Source organism: Anoplolepis gracilipes, chromosome 15 (genome assembly GCF_047496725.1).
Source record: "Anoplolepis gracilipes chromosome 15, ASM4749672v1, whole genome shotgun sequence".
Lineage (NCBI taxonomy): Eukaryota > Metazoa > Arthropoda > Insecta > Hymenoptera > Formicidae > Anoplolepis > Anoplolepis gracilipes.
Genome location: NC_132984.1, coordinates 436,023 through 453,149, shown reverse-complemented (window position 1 = coordinate 453,149; position 17,127 = coordinate 436,023). Strand labels below are relative to the sequence as shown.

Here is a 17,127-nt window from a genome sequence, read left to right as displayed (position 1 = left end):
TTAAATTTTGCCAAGAATACAGAGAGTTGACTGTATTTCTGTTTAAAAACCAAAATCTCGACAATCACATCGTATTCTATCACTTGCGGTAGAGAGTCGACAAGTTTGTACGATCAAAATATCTGACTGAGGACTACTTCACAACCAAAAAACCTCGTACCAGCGAGACTTTTAAATTCGAGCTTTTTGATAGGAGTGACTCGCAGTCACAATCTCTCGCCGAGTACATTTAATTCGCTAAAATTTTCTAATTTATATAATAATCGCGCTAAACACAAATAAATTACTATTACAATAGGAACATTTATATACAAGTTAATCTATATAACACTAAGATCATCAAAAACAAGATGCCTCAGACTTATCAGGTACTCTCGCGTTGCTACGAATTCTGAAATAATTTCTGAATTAAGTTTTTCAGAAAAATTTTAAAATTTTTAAAATTATTTTAAGATTTTTGCTACTAAATTATAATGAATCGTTTTTCTTTAACGATATAATAATTTAGGGATCGATAATATCTATATTTGGGCATCTTGAATTATAGATAGAATCACGAGAAAAAATGACGCACTTCAATTATTATTGCAACTTGTACAAAGAAACTCGTCAAAGGCTCACTTTAATCAAATCAAGCGATCTTACAAAATGTAATAGAAACTATTTTGCAATGTATATTGCATGAAAGAAATTCTGCAAGACGCTCGTTTAAGCTCGTAATTGATGACTCTGTCTGTGTTCGTCATCACATTGTAAATTATAAATACGCACGTCGCTATAGAAAAATACCAGTGTTCTGTTCGTATCGTTTGGCAATATTTGAGACGACGTGATAAGTACATAAATCTCTTTCCGAAACCCTTCTAAATCCTTAGAGATTGTGACAACTGAAGTGTAATATCAGTATATTTGTAATTATTCCTATATATTAATGGCTCTGCAAATATCTATTCAAAATGATTTGAACAGACTAGTAAGAGACAACCGCAGATGTGTTTGTCCTCTACAAATACTTTAAATATATATGACACTGAAATTCTATATAAATTACAATATATATATTTATACTATTTATAGGAGAAAAAATAGGAATTGTATTACCGTATCTTCTTACGTATCTGTGCCTTAACAGTCTGTTCAAGTGATCTCGAAATAATCAAGTTATAATACACTTAATATTATACCCGTATTTCTTTTTTTAAACACATTTGTGATACTTTGAAGACAAACGATGCCGCGAACCAAACTAAAATGGTGAATTCATTCCCAGTTTTGTGCCAAATTCTAGACGTGCTCTTTTCTGGTACCTAACGTTGACTCTGAAATGAGGCAGAAATATTAATTTAACGAATCGGATAGTATTTTTATTTTATGAACGATTAAAATCATTTAGAAAAGGATAAGCTTACTTGATTTCTTGCCACTTCATCAATTCGTTAATCACAAACGTTAACGGAATAGAGAGTAAAAAGAACAATGGCACGTATATCGGAAAGTTTTCGATCTTTTTGCCTTCTTCTCGCCAAAATCGGCGGAACACTATGCCGGAGAATGCTGCCTGCACACATAATCTGTAATAATAATGCAATGACTAATTGTACCTTAAAACATTATCATCTCTACTAGTATTCAGGATTGGTAAGTACGAGTAACTTTTGCAGAGTAAAAACAAGTGTAATTTAGCATATCATGTAAGGATTTTAAAATTGCTGCAGTTAAAATATCCAAAAAAAACCGACAATGTTGGCCTTTAAAAATCTATTAAAAAAAACAATTAAGAAAAACTTATGCTTAAAGAAGTTTAAATTTTTAAGAAAAAAGATTTTCATTGCAATATTTTTGGAAAAAGTTTTTTCTGAGAAATTAAGATTATAATTAAAAGTTATTATTAAAATTATTATATACTTTATATCAATTTTAAAAATATAAAATTTTATGTGAGTATATTTTATATATAATTTGGCCTTGTGATTAAACAAGAACAAAAATTTTATGCCTCTTTATATTTTGAGTAACAATAACAAATTATTTTTCTAAAGTAACTTTCCTAACTTTGATTATTTGATTAGAATCTTTTACTTACACAATAAGCACACTAACAAACCAACTGCAATTATTCATAGGATTTTTCCTCCATATTGAGTATTCCCTGTGCACAAAGCTGATGGATATCGTAACTGAAAGAGAAAAGATTAATATTAATGAACAAGCTTTCATTGTGGACATTTTTAATGTATATATTATTAATATACAGAAATTTTTCTCTTAAAATTTGTTCTTTTCAATTTGTTTGAAAAAAGATTATTAGTTTTCTCTTAAAAAAGGATTGGAAAAGTTTGAAATGTACTTGCAGAAGCAAGATAAAAGTGAATTTGTAATCAGTAGTTATTATTTCGGTTTACAAAAATTTAAAAATTATCGTTTGTAATTCTATTTCACAAATAGATAATTTTTGAAATAAAATCCAATATATCAATAATACATTATAATAATATCATATTGAATGGTGGAATAATTACCAAAATGCAGGACTATGAGAGTTAGAGCAAAATGCTGTACGACCAGGATGACGATAGGCTTGCTGCCCCAGCCGCTCCAAATCTGGTCCCGCGGATCCGGATATATGTACAGGCACTTGGAGTTCTGCGGCATGTAGATGGGGCAGAGGGACAGAAAAGAGACACACTGCGACAGGATCACTGTGATCACTGTTGGCAGGAACTTGCTACCGTAGCACCATAGCACGAATAGCATGATCTATATATATATATATAAAACATTCCATATTAACTTTATTCTCCTTTTATTTCTAGGAACGCTGCTCGGATTAGCTGTAGATAATAAACAATTTATGAACCCCTTAAATGAATTGCATTGAGAAATAAGAGTAGACTTCTATTTTTTCTTTTTTTTTAACAGATTTAATTTAAATTTCGGAGAGGATTCTTATACTCGTATTCACCACCCTTTCTCACCTCCCCGTTGACTGTGCATTGATTCTTCCCAGTCGCGCGTTGCATTATCGTTGGATCTATCGGCGTGGCGATCATGGACGTCGACAGCACGGGGATAATCAAGCAACAAAGCCAGAGTATCTGATCGATGGAGAACAGCGGCGGCAGTAGCAAGAATGCTGACAATGTTTGCGTGAAGGCGAGCGTGACCGAGCAGCAGAGCCAGAATTGCATGCAGTTCCATAGATTCTTCATGTAATGACGAGCCTGTGCGTACAGGAAAAATATAAGGAAGATGTAGACACCGTCCAAGTATACGTCGAGTATAACGTCGTACCTCCATAATGAGATGGAAAATCGCTACAGGATCCTCGCGCCTCACGCTCAGCGAGCACGCGACGGAGTTGAGCGTCCTACTGAGGTCGACGGGAGAGATCCCTTGGTCCTCTGTGGTGGACACCAGGACGGGGAGTTTCTGACATACCTGGGGATACAATGGCTCCACCGCCACTCTGCACGATTCATTTACAAAGCTTTTATAAAACTCGCGGTCATTAAGAATCGCGTTCAGAATCTTAGTTTCGTTGAGAATCTTACTAGATTGTAGATCACAAGGGAAGTAAAATTACCCGGCGTCAGCCTGCATGAAGATCGGCATGTTCTCGGCGTTGGCGGATGAGCCGAGCACGCACACCACCTCGCCATAATCCTGCATGATGTGCAACATCTCGCGGGTCACCGTGGTGTTGCAGTCGGTAAATAGGGACACGAGCAGGGGCACGTTGTCGATTAGCTCTATGTGTGGACGTATCTTGTCTATGCCTCTCGGCAGTTTCGCCTATTTAAGGTACAAGTCAGTTTTATATGTGATATACATATTACGTATAAAATATACATAATTATTGTTAGATAATAATTGTATTGCTTAATTCGAAAAGAAGAGATTCCTACTCTGTTGGACAGATCAAAGTTGACCGGTGCGCTTTGCTCGGTGCTATCGGTGAGGCAGCTCAAGGACCTCCAGGCCTCCTGACCCGACCCTAGGTCGACGCTCTGCACCAGGACGCTATCTTCGCTTCTCATAGTGTCCTGTTCCCTGAAGTACATAATTCGCTCGAGAGTTAAAAAAATTAAAATTAAATCTTCATCGACCACGCATTTTTTAGACATTGCTTCCTACCTGTGACTCATGGCGCTCTTTGCCTGTGAGGTTCCCGTGTTGTTCCACTCGGTAGTCTCGTCGTCGAATTTCACTGTCGTGAAGTCCGTGTTGATGGCGCTTGGCGCCGACATACTCATTGCTCGGCTGCTGTTCAGGTTGGTGCTAAAATAAAAGGCATTTCTTCTTGATGAATACAGCCTTGATTTCCCTAAGTTAAATCGTCATCGATATAAACACGTCAACGCAGATTGCCAGAAGCCAAGAGATTGCGTCAGGTTGTCGCGGATTCGACAAAGCTTTTAAATTGTCGAACATTTGTTTGTCATGCTGCATATTTTTGCAATTAACCATAGAATGCATAAGAGAGTTTTCTGATCAAATCTTGTCCATCAATTTCTAAATAATAAAAATGTAATGAAGAAATCTTAAGCTACTTCTCTGGTTGAAACTTTTTAAAAGTCAGTTTCTATTTTTGCAACTTTTATTAAGATAGCTTATGCATTCTACGAATATTAATTTTTTCCTTTCAATTTCTTTCTTTCTTTTTTCTTTGAGAAGCAAAGGAAAAATTTGACTTTATAATAATAGTGAGCTGTATTAATCTCTACATGTAATCGGTAACGTACCGAGGTAAGACACGATTAAGCAAGTGGCTGGCCTCGTCCATGCAGGAGTAATTAGGCTGATGAGATTGGGCCGTGGGTGAAGGAGTGGGTGAGGACATGGCTGCTGCCTGGCTCACCCACCAACCCACTGGACTCTCGGACCTGATATTGTCATGTGTGTGTGTGTTAGTTACAATCAAGTATATATGAACGTGTATCTTTTCTTCATCTCGTATGAGTGTTCGTGTAGATCGCGTGATCAAATGCCGGGCGTCGATTCGCAATCTCGTTACCGCTCCAACTTTGTTCAGGAATATAATTACATAACAGAATTGATGCGGGACAAAGTATACAAAGGTTTCTACTGAAATCTTGTAAAAAAAAATCTCTAAGAATTTTTGTTTCAAATTTCAGGTCCATTTTGAAAATTGTGAGAGACAACTTTTAAAATAATTTTTTTTGTATGTATACTGTACTTACTCAATATTTCACTAAGATATTGAATATCTATTTATATATATAACTTATTTTAAACAATGTAATTTATAACAATGTAAAATTATTAAAGAGAATTTTCAAAAATTGTCAGAATTCTAACAAAGCTTTATGAAAATTATCTGATTTTCTTTTTTTGAAAATTCCAGATTTTTCCAGAAAGTAGACACCCTGGTATAAAGTACTACTATCAGTTACACACGTAGACTTGCGATTCGACGTCCCGAATATAGAAGGAAATATTAGTATCACGTATCAAGTATTAGAACACTGCAGCCAAACGATCGTGTGGCATTATCTGAGATTAGATGTAGGACGTCTCAGAGAATTTAGAAGGGAAAATTTTTCATCTCTCCCTCCATCATAAAATTCAATTTTTTTTTAGACTCAATTCAATTCTCGATTGTCAAAAGTCTTAAAGAATCTTAGAAATTCACGATCTTTGAAGAAACGATTAATTTTTTGAATCTATTTAAATTCTCAAACGTACTAAATCGATTACAAAAAAAATTACATTCTCTTCGAGACATCCCTAATAATGACGTATAAACATGCAGATCGAGGTTAACAATAACAGAGGTAAAAAAAGACGTATAGACAAACATATACGGCAGGGGCATATGCGGATATCTCTCCAACCATTGTTGTCTCCTGTAATATACACGTATACATCTTACATTCAAGCCTTGTGACACTCTCTCTAACGAGAATTAGAAAATCACTAATCGTTAATATGTGTGCAGCCTTTCTGTATGATTGCATGTCTGCCGATCCTACAAACCCCTTTCGGTCGAAAATACTTTCTTTTTATAATCGTTTTCCTCTAATCTTTGTTCTTTCAAATAAATTTTGTCTTCTTAAATTTTCTTCTTGAAAAAGAATCTCTTAGTGCTGTGTAACCAAAAGAATCAGAAGCGTCAGATTAGAGGCATTGACGATCAAAAAAAAGTTACAGATATGCTCCATAGAAGTTCGAGAGACATTCAATGACAGAAAATGTCGTGTGCTAACACGCGATACCTGGCTCCCTCGCTAAGTAACGAGATGTGGCAATTCCAGCCGCTCTCTAGACCCATCTTCTCTGAGAAGACACGCGAGCGCAACTCGTTCTCTTTACTGAAGTGGACGAACCTTATACACGCCCTATCCAATTGTTCGATTAGTTGTACCTGTACTCATTAAAAAAAATATTTATAAATAATATAAATAAATAAATAAATATATATATACAGGGGAATATATTGGGAAGTAACGCGTTACTAGTAACGCCGTTACTTTTTTTTGATAACGAAATGATAACGGCGCGAATATTTTTTTTTGTAGCGGTAACGAATTTAACAGTTACTTTTATCGTTACTTTTTATATCTGGAACCTATTTCCTATTTATGACATATTATGTTTTCTATTTTCGTATATTCAATCTTCAATTACCAACAGATAATTATATTGTAAATTTAAAATTATTATATTAAAGGTTTTAAACAAAATTATGAGAATACAAAAAATATATTGTATATTTGACTATATTTATAAATTTAATGCAAACCAAAATTTTTTTATTTATACTATGAGTGTTTTAAAATTTTTTCTTTATTATTTATGGTTTTACAAATTTGAAATAAAAAATTTTAAATAATTTATTGATATTTCAATATTTTAATTATTAATTTTTTAAATAAAATAAAAGTATATATTTTGATTTTTCATCTTGTTTTGACATTAAAAAAGTAACGAAAAAAGTAACTATTTGTTACTTTTTAAGTAACGATAATGATAACTAGTTACTTTTTAAAAGTAACTTTTCCATCTCTGTATATATATATGAAAAAATCGATTATCGTACCATGTCCGTTTGTGCTTGATATTGCATGGTGACCATGCCGATGAAGACTTGATTACACTGAACGTCGAAGCAACCTTCGACGTCGCTTATATCGTCATCTTTATTTTCGTTGCATAACAAAGAATCTAAAAAGAAGCAAACGACATTTTCTAGTTAAAATATTTGTACGGTAAAAATTTATTTTGTTCAAAAAAATTTTAATATAAAAATAAATAAATAATATTCATATAAAAATATATCGAATGTGAAGACTAAACTTTAAAAAAAAATAGCGAAAATAAAATAATTTTTTTCTCGTTTTACTTTTGCTATTCTTAATCTTACAAGTATTAAGACTTTTGTCTGGTTATTAAAAAAAATATATCAGATTAACGACTGCATCAACCTGTCGAATGAAACTGCCCGAGTATTCCTCGTGCTCTGGGATCGAGAACATTCCTAAAGTCCCACGGCAGAGGAGTCGGACTCCTGTGGGGTGTGTACAAGTGTTTACTGTCCGCGGGCAGTTCCAGATATATTTCGGACATCTTCTCACTGATGGCGCGTGTTAATGGTCGATAAGCAAACGCGGTGCAGTACGAGGTCAGACTCGTTCTCTGATAAAAGTCCTGCACTTTCTTTCTGCAACGACAAAAAGAAAGATCGTTAGAGCGTCTAAGAGATATCCAATAAAAAACGTTTCTAAAACATTCGGCCATTATGAGCGTAATTGGCTGAACATCTAAAAAAAACCTTTCAAAAAAAGTATGCGCAAGAAAAACTCGACAGATAGGATAACGACGTACCTGTCCAATGCGGAAAGAGGACAGAGATCATGACCATCCCAGTATTCGATGCATGAGTCGAGAATTATATCGGCAGTTCCTTGTGTTAGCAATTGCAGGCCACCGCCGCTGCGCTCCTTCACGACCACGGCGACCATGTGAGGAAATGGAAACTTCAACTTTGTCGCGATGCTCAGCGAACGCGCGAATTTGATATCCCGTCTGACCATTTCTGGTTGCTGTTAATGAAACGTTTAATGAGCTCTTTTCGAATGTTGCTTGTTTGCTTTCATAATTTATAATAAATATTCATTATTTCATATAAATATACAAGTAATTATATTATTATATTATTTTTAATAATTATATTATTTTTTATAAGAATAAACCCTTAAGAATAATTTAAATTTAAATGTAATCGACATGCTTTTGTGATGTTTTGTTACTATTGATGTGATCAGTAAATGGATCTGTAAAAATATGTTCTTTAAAATTTTAACAAAGATGGATCTAACTATATAGTGTTCGAGAAATTAAGCATTATAATTATTCATAATACTTGCCACGTGTCTAAATGTACATAGTTGCTGCTCCAATTGAAAAATTTTCTGCGCTTGCTCTTGGAAGCCGATTTGCTTCGCCAGTTCACACAGACATCTGTTAATGTGTAAAAACAATTTTTAATTTACAATCATCTCGAAATTTAATCGCGAAGAGAAATCGCGACCAACATATTGTATACTGCTTGAATTATCTTTAAGAAAGTGAAGAATAACAAATAAAAGACATGTACCGTCTGTTTGTAACCGGGACCAAATTCTCATTGTATAGGGCCTCGCAAGTTACGTGGCAACAAAATTGCGTGTAATGCTCCTGCGTGTCCATGTTGCACGTATTGAGAAGAATCGCCAGGCCAAGTGGCTTCAACGAGTTGAGATGCTGTCGCCACGAATGATCGTCGAATTGCAGCCGGAAGGGCAGAGCGTGATCGTGCGTGAGATCCAACACCTCGGCGGTGGAGTGCGACATATCTGTAAAACGTCGAAGCTGTCGTCATGTGCCAAATATCACGCGTCTATTTCCAGTATTCCTTTCTCACCGTGTTGTACATAAGACGTTCTATTAGAGTTCATCTTCGTCTCTTCTGACTCCTGGGTTTTATCCGCTGTTTTGTCCATGCTGCCGGTACTGTAAAATAATAAGCAAATAAGACTGTAATCACACCCCGACACGACACGATTTTACTATTCAATTTCACGCAATTTAAGTTACGTCAAATTCCATCTCTTGAGGAAATATCAAATTCTTGAACTTCTAGATACTCGGATTCTTATATCCCGCAACTGAATGATTATAAGATGACTACCTCGAGCTCGGTGATATGGTATTATTCGCGTTACGTAGGAAAAATACTTTCTCCGCTGTGGGATTAGGCCACGAAAGAAGTCCCTTCTTGTCCACGCAACATAATGCCTGCAAGAAGAATGCGTAGGTAAATATTAACCAATGATTCGATAATGGTTTACTTCTGATTATTTTTGACAATCAATTGCTGATACAATTAGTAAAGAATTTATAATTAATTCAGATTGATACAGTACTTACAGTCACAGAACCTAAAACATGCAAGATACTCGCAGATCGTGACATCATGTGCTCTTTGCCGAGAAGAATGTCAAAAAAGTATTTCTTGAGTTCAACCCAGTTGTACACTACATCCGGATGACTAGGACCATTGATGTCTGCATCTTCAAAAGGATCTATAAACTGAATTGTGAAAAACCTATAGTATATATATAAAATATATACATATAATGTATTGCATGAAACATTTAAAATTGTAAAACTATTATGACTTTATTATTCCATCTGATACAAGATAAAATAATAATTTTGTACGTATATGATAATTATGTAACTTTTAATGCTACATTTCTATTATTGTATCATTATATAATTGTACATTATTTTATTATATATCATACACATATATTATTTCATACTGTATTTATAATTTTTAAAAGTCATTTTCTTAAAAATCCCGCAAAATTAAAATGTTTAATAAGTTTTGCTTTTAATAAGTTTAGCGAATCTGTTATACTGTTAGATATACCAACCTGAAGTTTTTTCGCCGATAGATAGAGCTTGAACAATGCCTTAAAGCGAGCCATGCCAAAGCAATTGAGAAATATCCAGCAGGAAGGGAACACCAACGGCAACAATGGAAGACTCACGGCGATCGGTTGCAACAGGAACATTTCGCTCCAGTGGCCAGTACCGAAATAATCCGCCAGATACAGATAACGGAGCAGATTGACCACGAGAATAATGATCAGGAGTATCGGATAGGCTAGATGCTCGATACAGCAAATCATCAGCAAATGACGCTTGCGATTATAATAAGTAACTGGCCGATCGAGCGCCTGATCCAGCGCCATTCGCAGATTCACCAGGTATGGTGTTTCTTGAAGCTTGTAAATTTTGTTCTTCAGGGGTAAGCGAGCTTGTGGCGTGGAGAAGATTTCGTGGGCGCTGTGCACTGGTGGATTGTAGGTCTCCCTGGCGTGCAAAACCGGCGCTTCCGGATCCTGAAAATTCAATCAGTGCAGAAGATTCAATCTATTGTAAAGAGGGCTTGTGATTTACTTTTCTATCAAGTGACTTCTTTATGATTTTGACTATTTCAAGTGACCTAAACATAATATGCTGCAACTTAAAATTACATACGTCATACGACACGCAATATCCGGGTGCTTGTTGACCTGGCTTCATCACGATTATATCACCGGCCACCAACAATGCCCACGGTAAGTTGACTATTTCGCCGTCGCGATACGTCCACTGTAGGGTCAGACAAGGAGATTGCGGACTGCACAGATGTGGATAGTTTTTAGACTTCCATCGACATGTAGAACGTGCGACTGCAATTTCAATTATAAATTTGTATTCAATATATGTGTTGATATACTATATAGAAAAATTATAAAATATACTAAGTAATTATATATTTCATATAATTAATTGCAATGTTAATTTTGAGTGTTAAATTAACAAATATTATAAATACAATCAATTATGCAACAAATAAAATCATATTCTTAATTTAATGTAGCTTTTATTGAAATATTAAGTGCCAAAAGGTTATAGCTAGATAAGCATACAAAAAGTACCCCCGACGAGTTTTCAAATAATACTTGGTCTGTTATTTCTTCATTGGAAAAAAAAGTTTCCTCAAAATTTCAGCCCTTTAACTTTATTATTTCCTGAATTATCGAGAAAAATGTCAGTTTTTATTTTTCTTTTCTGTAAATATTTAAGATGATTCCATATCGATTTTGTTCTGAATGCTTATCAACAAGATATAAAAAAAAAAAAAATTTTTTTTTATTAATCTGGAATAAAAACTCGATTTAAAAAAAGACTAAAATTAAAAATGAGATTTTTAACATGTTCCTTTCGAGGTTCAATCACCAAACTTTTATAGAATACTTTTTTTATGTCTCAATACTCCTCAAATTTTTTCAATTTTTTCGAGTTCATGTAATATGATGGAAAAAATGGAAAATTTTTTTTTTTTTTATTATTTTTTTATAATAGAACGGAAAATTATTTTCTTGTAATGATTATAATTAATGATTATAATTTGTAATGATTATAAGAACCTCCAAAGGAACATGTTAAGAAAGCCATTTCTTAATTTTATTCTTTCTTTAATAATCGAGCTTTTATTCGAAATTAATTAAAAAAAATTTTTTTTGTGTCTTTTGTTGATAAATGTTCAAAAAAAAAATTGATATGAGATCATCTCAAATATTTACAGAAAAGAAAAATAAAAAATGACATTTTTCTTGATAACTTAGGAAATAAGAGTTAGGAAGCTGAAATTTTGAAGAAAATTTATTTTTACAGTAAGAATGACAGGCCAAATGTTACTTGAAAACTCGTTGGAGACATTTTTAGTATGTTTATCCAGCTATAGCTTTTAAGAGTAATAATGCAGAAAATTAAAAATTTGCGATAAACAATAATTCTTTTTAAACATTTTTGTTACAAAAAAATTTAAAGCAACTAGAGAATTTAAAGTAACAAATTACATGCTATTTTATGGAATAAATTTATTATATTGTTTAAAAATACATACCATTAAGTTGTTCAAGAAGAATTTTTACTCTATGAGGAATCTCCTCGTGTCGTAATTTGTTATCCAACATCACTAAAATAAAATTCAATACTACTAAACAACAGACTATCAGTCCTTCGTATGGCAGTGTAGAATACCTGCAACGGCACACTCATTTATGGAACACGAGTGTCAATGATACTATTACTCGAGCTATTATCTGATAAGCAAACAAGATAGATGAGAAGTAGCCAACGTCTTGTTTAAATTTACGTTAATAAAGTCAACGTACCGTGTTTCATTTAGCGTAAAGAACGCAACCATGAGAATAACGGCGTTAATCAACAGCGCTATCGCAGAGGTCCAACAGAGCGTCGTGTATTGGCTGCGATGGTGTAAAGTGTCCTTCAGCCAACCTCTATATTTCCTAAATCATAAAGAGTCGCCACAGTGTAGATCCAAGTGTCTTATAAGTATGTATTTGTACTCGTAATAACCACAATTGCTGTACAAGATACTACTTATTTCTCCTGTGATCCTCTTCGTACTCCTGCAAAACACGTCCAACGTCACGATGTAGAGTATCCAAGGCTATCGTGGTGGTCAAGCCTAAAGCTTTCCTAGGCTTAGCTTGGCCATCCCCATCCTTTTCAACATCTTTGTCACTTAATCGCTCGTTCTCCATTTTATTCCTACAAAATAAAAATAAATCAAGAGGTTAACTCCATAAATCCAGTCGAGCCAGTAAAGACGTTTGTGACAGTTGTGTTGATTTAAGATGATAATAAAAAGAAAAGAAAAGGAATAACTGTATATTAAAAATTTCAGTAATACGATCATTAATAAAATTATAAAAAGTGATAGACAGGTTGAGAAACAATCAAAGGAGTGTCGAGAAAACAACAAATGAGGATTATAACTTTACTAATATTTCTCGGGACAGAATCGCTGTTTGATATGCGAGAAAGTTCCTTCGAAGAGACTTTATCTACGGCACGGCAAGAGTCACATATTTTTTGAAATTCACTCGAAACTGCGATGAAATAGTACTCAAAAACATACAACTCGCATGGCTCGTTACAGAGAGAAGCCTGACAGGCTGTCCTTTTTTAACGTGACGGTTTTCCTCGCAATACGCTAAACGCCATCTAGGTTCGCTTTAGAGAGGGCAGAATTAAAGTCAGATCCTTTTATCGATGACAATTGGTAAAACAACCGTTGATCCGTGTCATTCATATAATTATATGTAGTGGATTTTAAAAGTACACGGAAATATTATTTTAGCTGCACATAATTTTTTTAAATTCATATTATATGGGTAATAATAGATATAAAAGTATAAAAAAGAAATAAAATATGACGATAATTATAAAATTACAGACTACTGCATTACCGAGTGTAGTTACAGTCTCACAGATATGGTTCGTATCTCTGCTATTTTTATTTTACGAAATATATGATAAAGATATAAATGAAAGAGAATATTATATATTTATTTAATATAATATATACATACATAATCCAAATATATATGTAAAATAATATATCAAGGTGATATATCGGTTTGATGTTATCGATGAAAGAATCCCATAAACATCAATAAGTACTGATATAACAGTACGATATCAACGTAAATCTGTGTAGCTGCGAAGACGACTTCGTCGGGACCCAATTCTATTCTGCGTCCACCCATAATTGTCTGGACGTCAAAGTACAAATACTGAAAATGAATAAAGCATTTGATTAATATTCAATTGTTTTATTATTTTGATCAACAATGTGTTTCACTTATTTAATTTGTTCAAATATTTAATATGTTATTTGATTTGTTTAAATATTTAAAAAATATTAAATATTATTTAAATAAGATATTACTAAATATTAAATATTTAATATCTTAAATCTATTAAATACATATTGTAAATTTTAAATATTACAATTAAAATATTTGTAAAAATTCTAAATTTAGATAAATTGAGATATATTATAATAAATTAGTATATATATTGTAATCCTCAGAGATGTGAAAAAAATTTAATCAAAAAATTGAAAAAATTTGATCAAATTAAAAATTACTAAAATTTTTTTTCCTAAAAATCCATATTCAAATACAAACCATGCAGAGTATTAATGTTCCAATGATAGCGATTATCAGACGTAAAATCATTATGTGGGTGAACAGGAAGATTATTAACACCGTAAAAATAGATACGATCGCAACCAACCCAATCACCATTAGTAAGCCCGGTCTCATTGTCAGGTCGAACTGTAATTAATATATCATAATGTAATGAGAGACTCTTGTAATCTTACTTTTTTAATATATTCTTCACATTTCAATTAAACTCGATTTAATATAAAATAATTTAAAAGTCAAAAAAATAATATAAATCTAAATCGCAGTTAATATTATTAAAATATTAGAGAAAACTAATTAAAACATATAATTTTTTCTAGCATATAATATATATTACATAAATCATTTACAGATTGTAAAATGCATGACAAAGAAAAAGTTAAAACATTAACAGGAAACTAATTAATTATATTTTAGTACAGACGTTATGCTTTATATCATAATGTATACTGAATTAAAAAAAAAAATTACAAAAGAAGTATAGGATATAGACTAGTAAAGGGTTTTTTACCTTGGAGAACGTTGCTACAAGAGCTATTATTGTAGTGACGACTGCGGTCATACCCATAACGATAAGAATTACTTCGATGCTATAAAACACAGAGACGAAGGCGGCCAAGTACGACATTCCTAGCGTCTGCGACGCGATATCCAAAATGATTTCAACTAGATTAATTTATACCGATCATCTGTTGCAAGGGAAAAGGAGAAAAAAAAGATTGTAAAATTTTACCAGCAGGATCAGGCATATGTAATTGTACGGAGGTGTTCGTCTGGCGTGTACAGAACAAGAGACAGCACAATAAGCGACGATGAAGAAGACCCTATTGAAATTTAAGAATATTTTTCTAATCAGATTTAAGTTCACCGAATAATGCATAGAATTTTTTTCCTATGCCGATAATTCTATTAGAGTTATATTAAGTAAGGAAGAAAAATAAGAATGAAAGAAAGAAAATAAATCGAATTTTCTCTCCTTCATTCTTATCTTTTTTTCACTTAATACAACAGAAACTGCTTTTACACAAGTGGCGAAGGAATCCTCTTACATGGCGACGATCCACAGGTACCAGTGCAGTATCATAAACAACTGTGCTTCGTATCTGAAAAGTAATTTGAAGAATCACTCTATAATTCTCAAAGATTTCTATAGAGACTTAATATAAAAAATTAGAAAAATAAAAAAAATAGTAAAAAGAATAGTTTAATCGAGATATATAAAAATTCTTCCTCGGATATACTCACACGAACATAAAGACAGATATGACGAGAATGGTGAATGTCAATTGCAAGGTAAGAAGACAAAAGACCTTGCGGATAAAACTCCGCCTGATCGCGGCCTCCTTGAAGTCGCCAAGGTATTCATTAGCACTCTCTTCGGGTAATATGTGTCTCCGACGCTGTTCTCGTACCCATGCTTTGTACAGTTCTAGGTTCTCCCTTTCCCTCTGTGCCATCATTTCATCAGTCACCGTGATGGTATACGGTCCCTAGAATTGGAATTAATCTGTTAAACCAAGAGAAATTATTTGAATCTGTATAATTAACGTTACTAACATAATAATTTTACACAATTATAATTATTTAATACAAACAATAGTGAGATTAGAATAATATATATTTTATAAAGAAAATTTTAAAAATAAATTTTTTTCAAAAACTCGCTATAGTGTTGACTTAATTGTGTATCTTTAAATCAATGACATTGAAAATAATTAAGGGAAAACTCATCCGGAAGAATTTGTCGAGATCTGTTACTAATAATGTAATTGAAATGTCACTCACACTCTTCAATTTCTGTCCTTTGATTAACGGTGGTAACTGTGGAGGACCTTGGATGGTCTGTGGAATCCGTTGCAGTTCCTCGATATCAGCGTCGTCGGACTGCATTGGATAGGCCATGAATAACTACTAGTCAGCATATATCAAATCTCCTATTTTTCTGATTTTGATGGCATGTATATAAATGTATCCAAATGTACGACAAATCTAATAGTTTATCATCAACGCAGCCACAATTAACAAATGAAGAGATAAATATTGCCGCAAATCACATTTCATGGTATTACTATTAGTAGATGCAACATTATTGTAATAAATGTCAAACGGTATTTATAGAATTAGTACACTAATTTATGATTAATTTACGAGCGAGAGAAAGAGAGAGAAAGAGAAATTAGCACAAGAAAATTATAATTAATATAAATATACAAGGTATTTCACTTTTTTTTCTAAAATTGCGTGATTTTCAAATATTTAACTGTATAAAATAAAATGAGACACCCTGTATAAATGTGACATATATTTATTTTTGTAATAATTTTTATTTAATCGTGCATTTATTTAAATTTTTATCAATATATAATTATTATATATATATATATATATATATATATATATATATATATATATATATATCACTTTTTCCCTCTTTTATTTTTCAGCATCAAATATATAAAAAAAACTTTTTAAAACATTTAAAAAAACATCATCGATGGTAATAATAAAAATACATATATTGAGAAAATAAACTTTTAGAACTTAAGTACATAAACAATCAAATAATAGATGTCACAATTTGAAAAAAACAGAGTGTAGGAAATATTATTTTATCATTTTATTACATGTTGCAACAGAGGAAGCGAAATTAATTAAATATATATGATAAACGCAATGTATACTATATATATAATTAATAAATATTATGCCATACATCTGAAATTAATTCTGAAGTGCTTTTACTGTCGTTTTAATTAAAACTTTCCACGAAAAATAGCAACTTGATAAAAAAATTAGTTCTAAAAAAATTCATCAAGTTAATTATTATATAATTTAAGTAATTCTCTTTAATATATATGTATATTTATTAATTTATTTATTATCCTAAGTAGCATTAATAAAAACGAGGTAGAAGTGTCATACCGGTGCATACTGGTTAGGCATTAAAGCTAGATGATAAAATTTATTATGTCTTAACAATGCATTTGCTCCATGTATCAGTAGCATTTATAGTAAAATCTTTAACAATGTCAACTGTCATCAGTAG

At 32.5% G+C, this 17,127-nt stretch overlaps 2 protein-coding genes across 6 annotated transcripts; both read right to left on the bottom strand.

Annotated features, from left to right (window-relative positions):
* Positions 1–17: 17 nt before the first annotated feature.
* On the bottom strand, positions 18–13,023 carry L(2)k05819 (transmembrane protein 94-like protein l(2)k05819). Of its 2 annotated transcripts, XM_072906877.1 has the most exons (25): positions 12,870–13,023; positions 12,466–12,636; positions 12,237–12,371; positions 11,966–12,102; positions 10,552–10,745; positions 9,942–10,412; positions 9,430–9,591; positions 9,191–9,297; positions 8,924–9,012; positions 8,618–8,855; positions 8,388–8,481; positions 7,846–8,063; positions 7,446–7,681; positions 7,061–7,185; positions 6,237–6,385; positions 4,743–4,883; positions 4,135–4,278; positions 3,906–4,050; positions 3,584–3,792; positions 3,292–3,466; positions 2,976–3,221; positions 2,520–2,757; positions 2,084–2,177; positions 1,410–1,571; positions 18–1,319 (listed from the first exon to the last, which is right to left on the bottom strand). In XM_072906877.1, exons 2-25 carry the CDS (start codon positions 12,627–12,629, stop codon positions 1,247–1,249), a joined length of 4,146 nt encoding a protein of 1,381 aa, XP_072762978.1. In that variant the 5' UTR covers positions 12,630–12,636; positions 12,870–13,023; the 3' UTR covers positions 18–1,246. The 2 variants fall into 2 exon arrangements, with proteins under 2 accessions (XP_072762978.1, XP_072762979.1); XM_072906878.1 differs by lacking the exon at positions 4,743–4,883.
* LOC140673752 (protein lifeguard 1) lies at positions 12,869–16,373 on the bottom strand. Of its 4 annotated transcripts, XR_012048091.1 has the most exons (8): positions 15,867–16,368; positions 15,327–15,571; positions 15,131–15,184; positions 14,815–14,905; positions 14,593–14,718; positions 14,061–14,210; positions 13,461–13,664; positions 12,869–13,101 (listed from the first exon to the last, which is right to left on the bottom strand). XR_012048091.1 is itself a non-coding variant. In XM_072906880.1 (7 exons), the coding sequence occupies exons 1-7, from the start codon at positions 15,981–15,983 to the stop codon at positions 13,515–13,517; spliced, it is 933 nt and encodes a 310-aa protein (XP_072762981.1). In that variant the 5' UTR covers positions 15,984–16,368; the 3' UTR covers positions 12,869–13,514. The 4 variants fall into 4 exon arrangements, 3 of the variants coding, with proteins under 3 accessions (XP_072762981.1, XP_072762982.1, XP_072762983.1); XM_072906880.1 differs by having other exon boundaries at positions 12,869–13,664; XM_072906881.1 differs by having other exon boundaries at positions 12,869–13,664; positions 15,327–15,588; positions 15,867–15,957.
* Between the last annotated feature and the right edge of the window lie 754 nt (positions 16,374–17,127).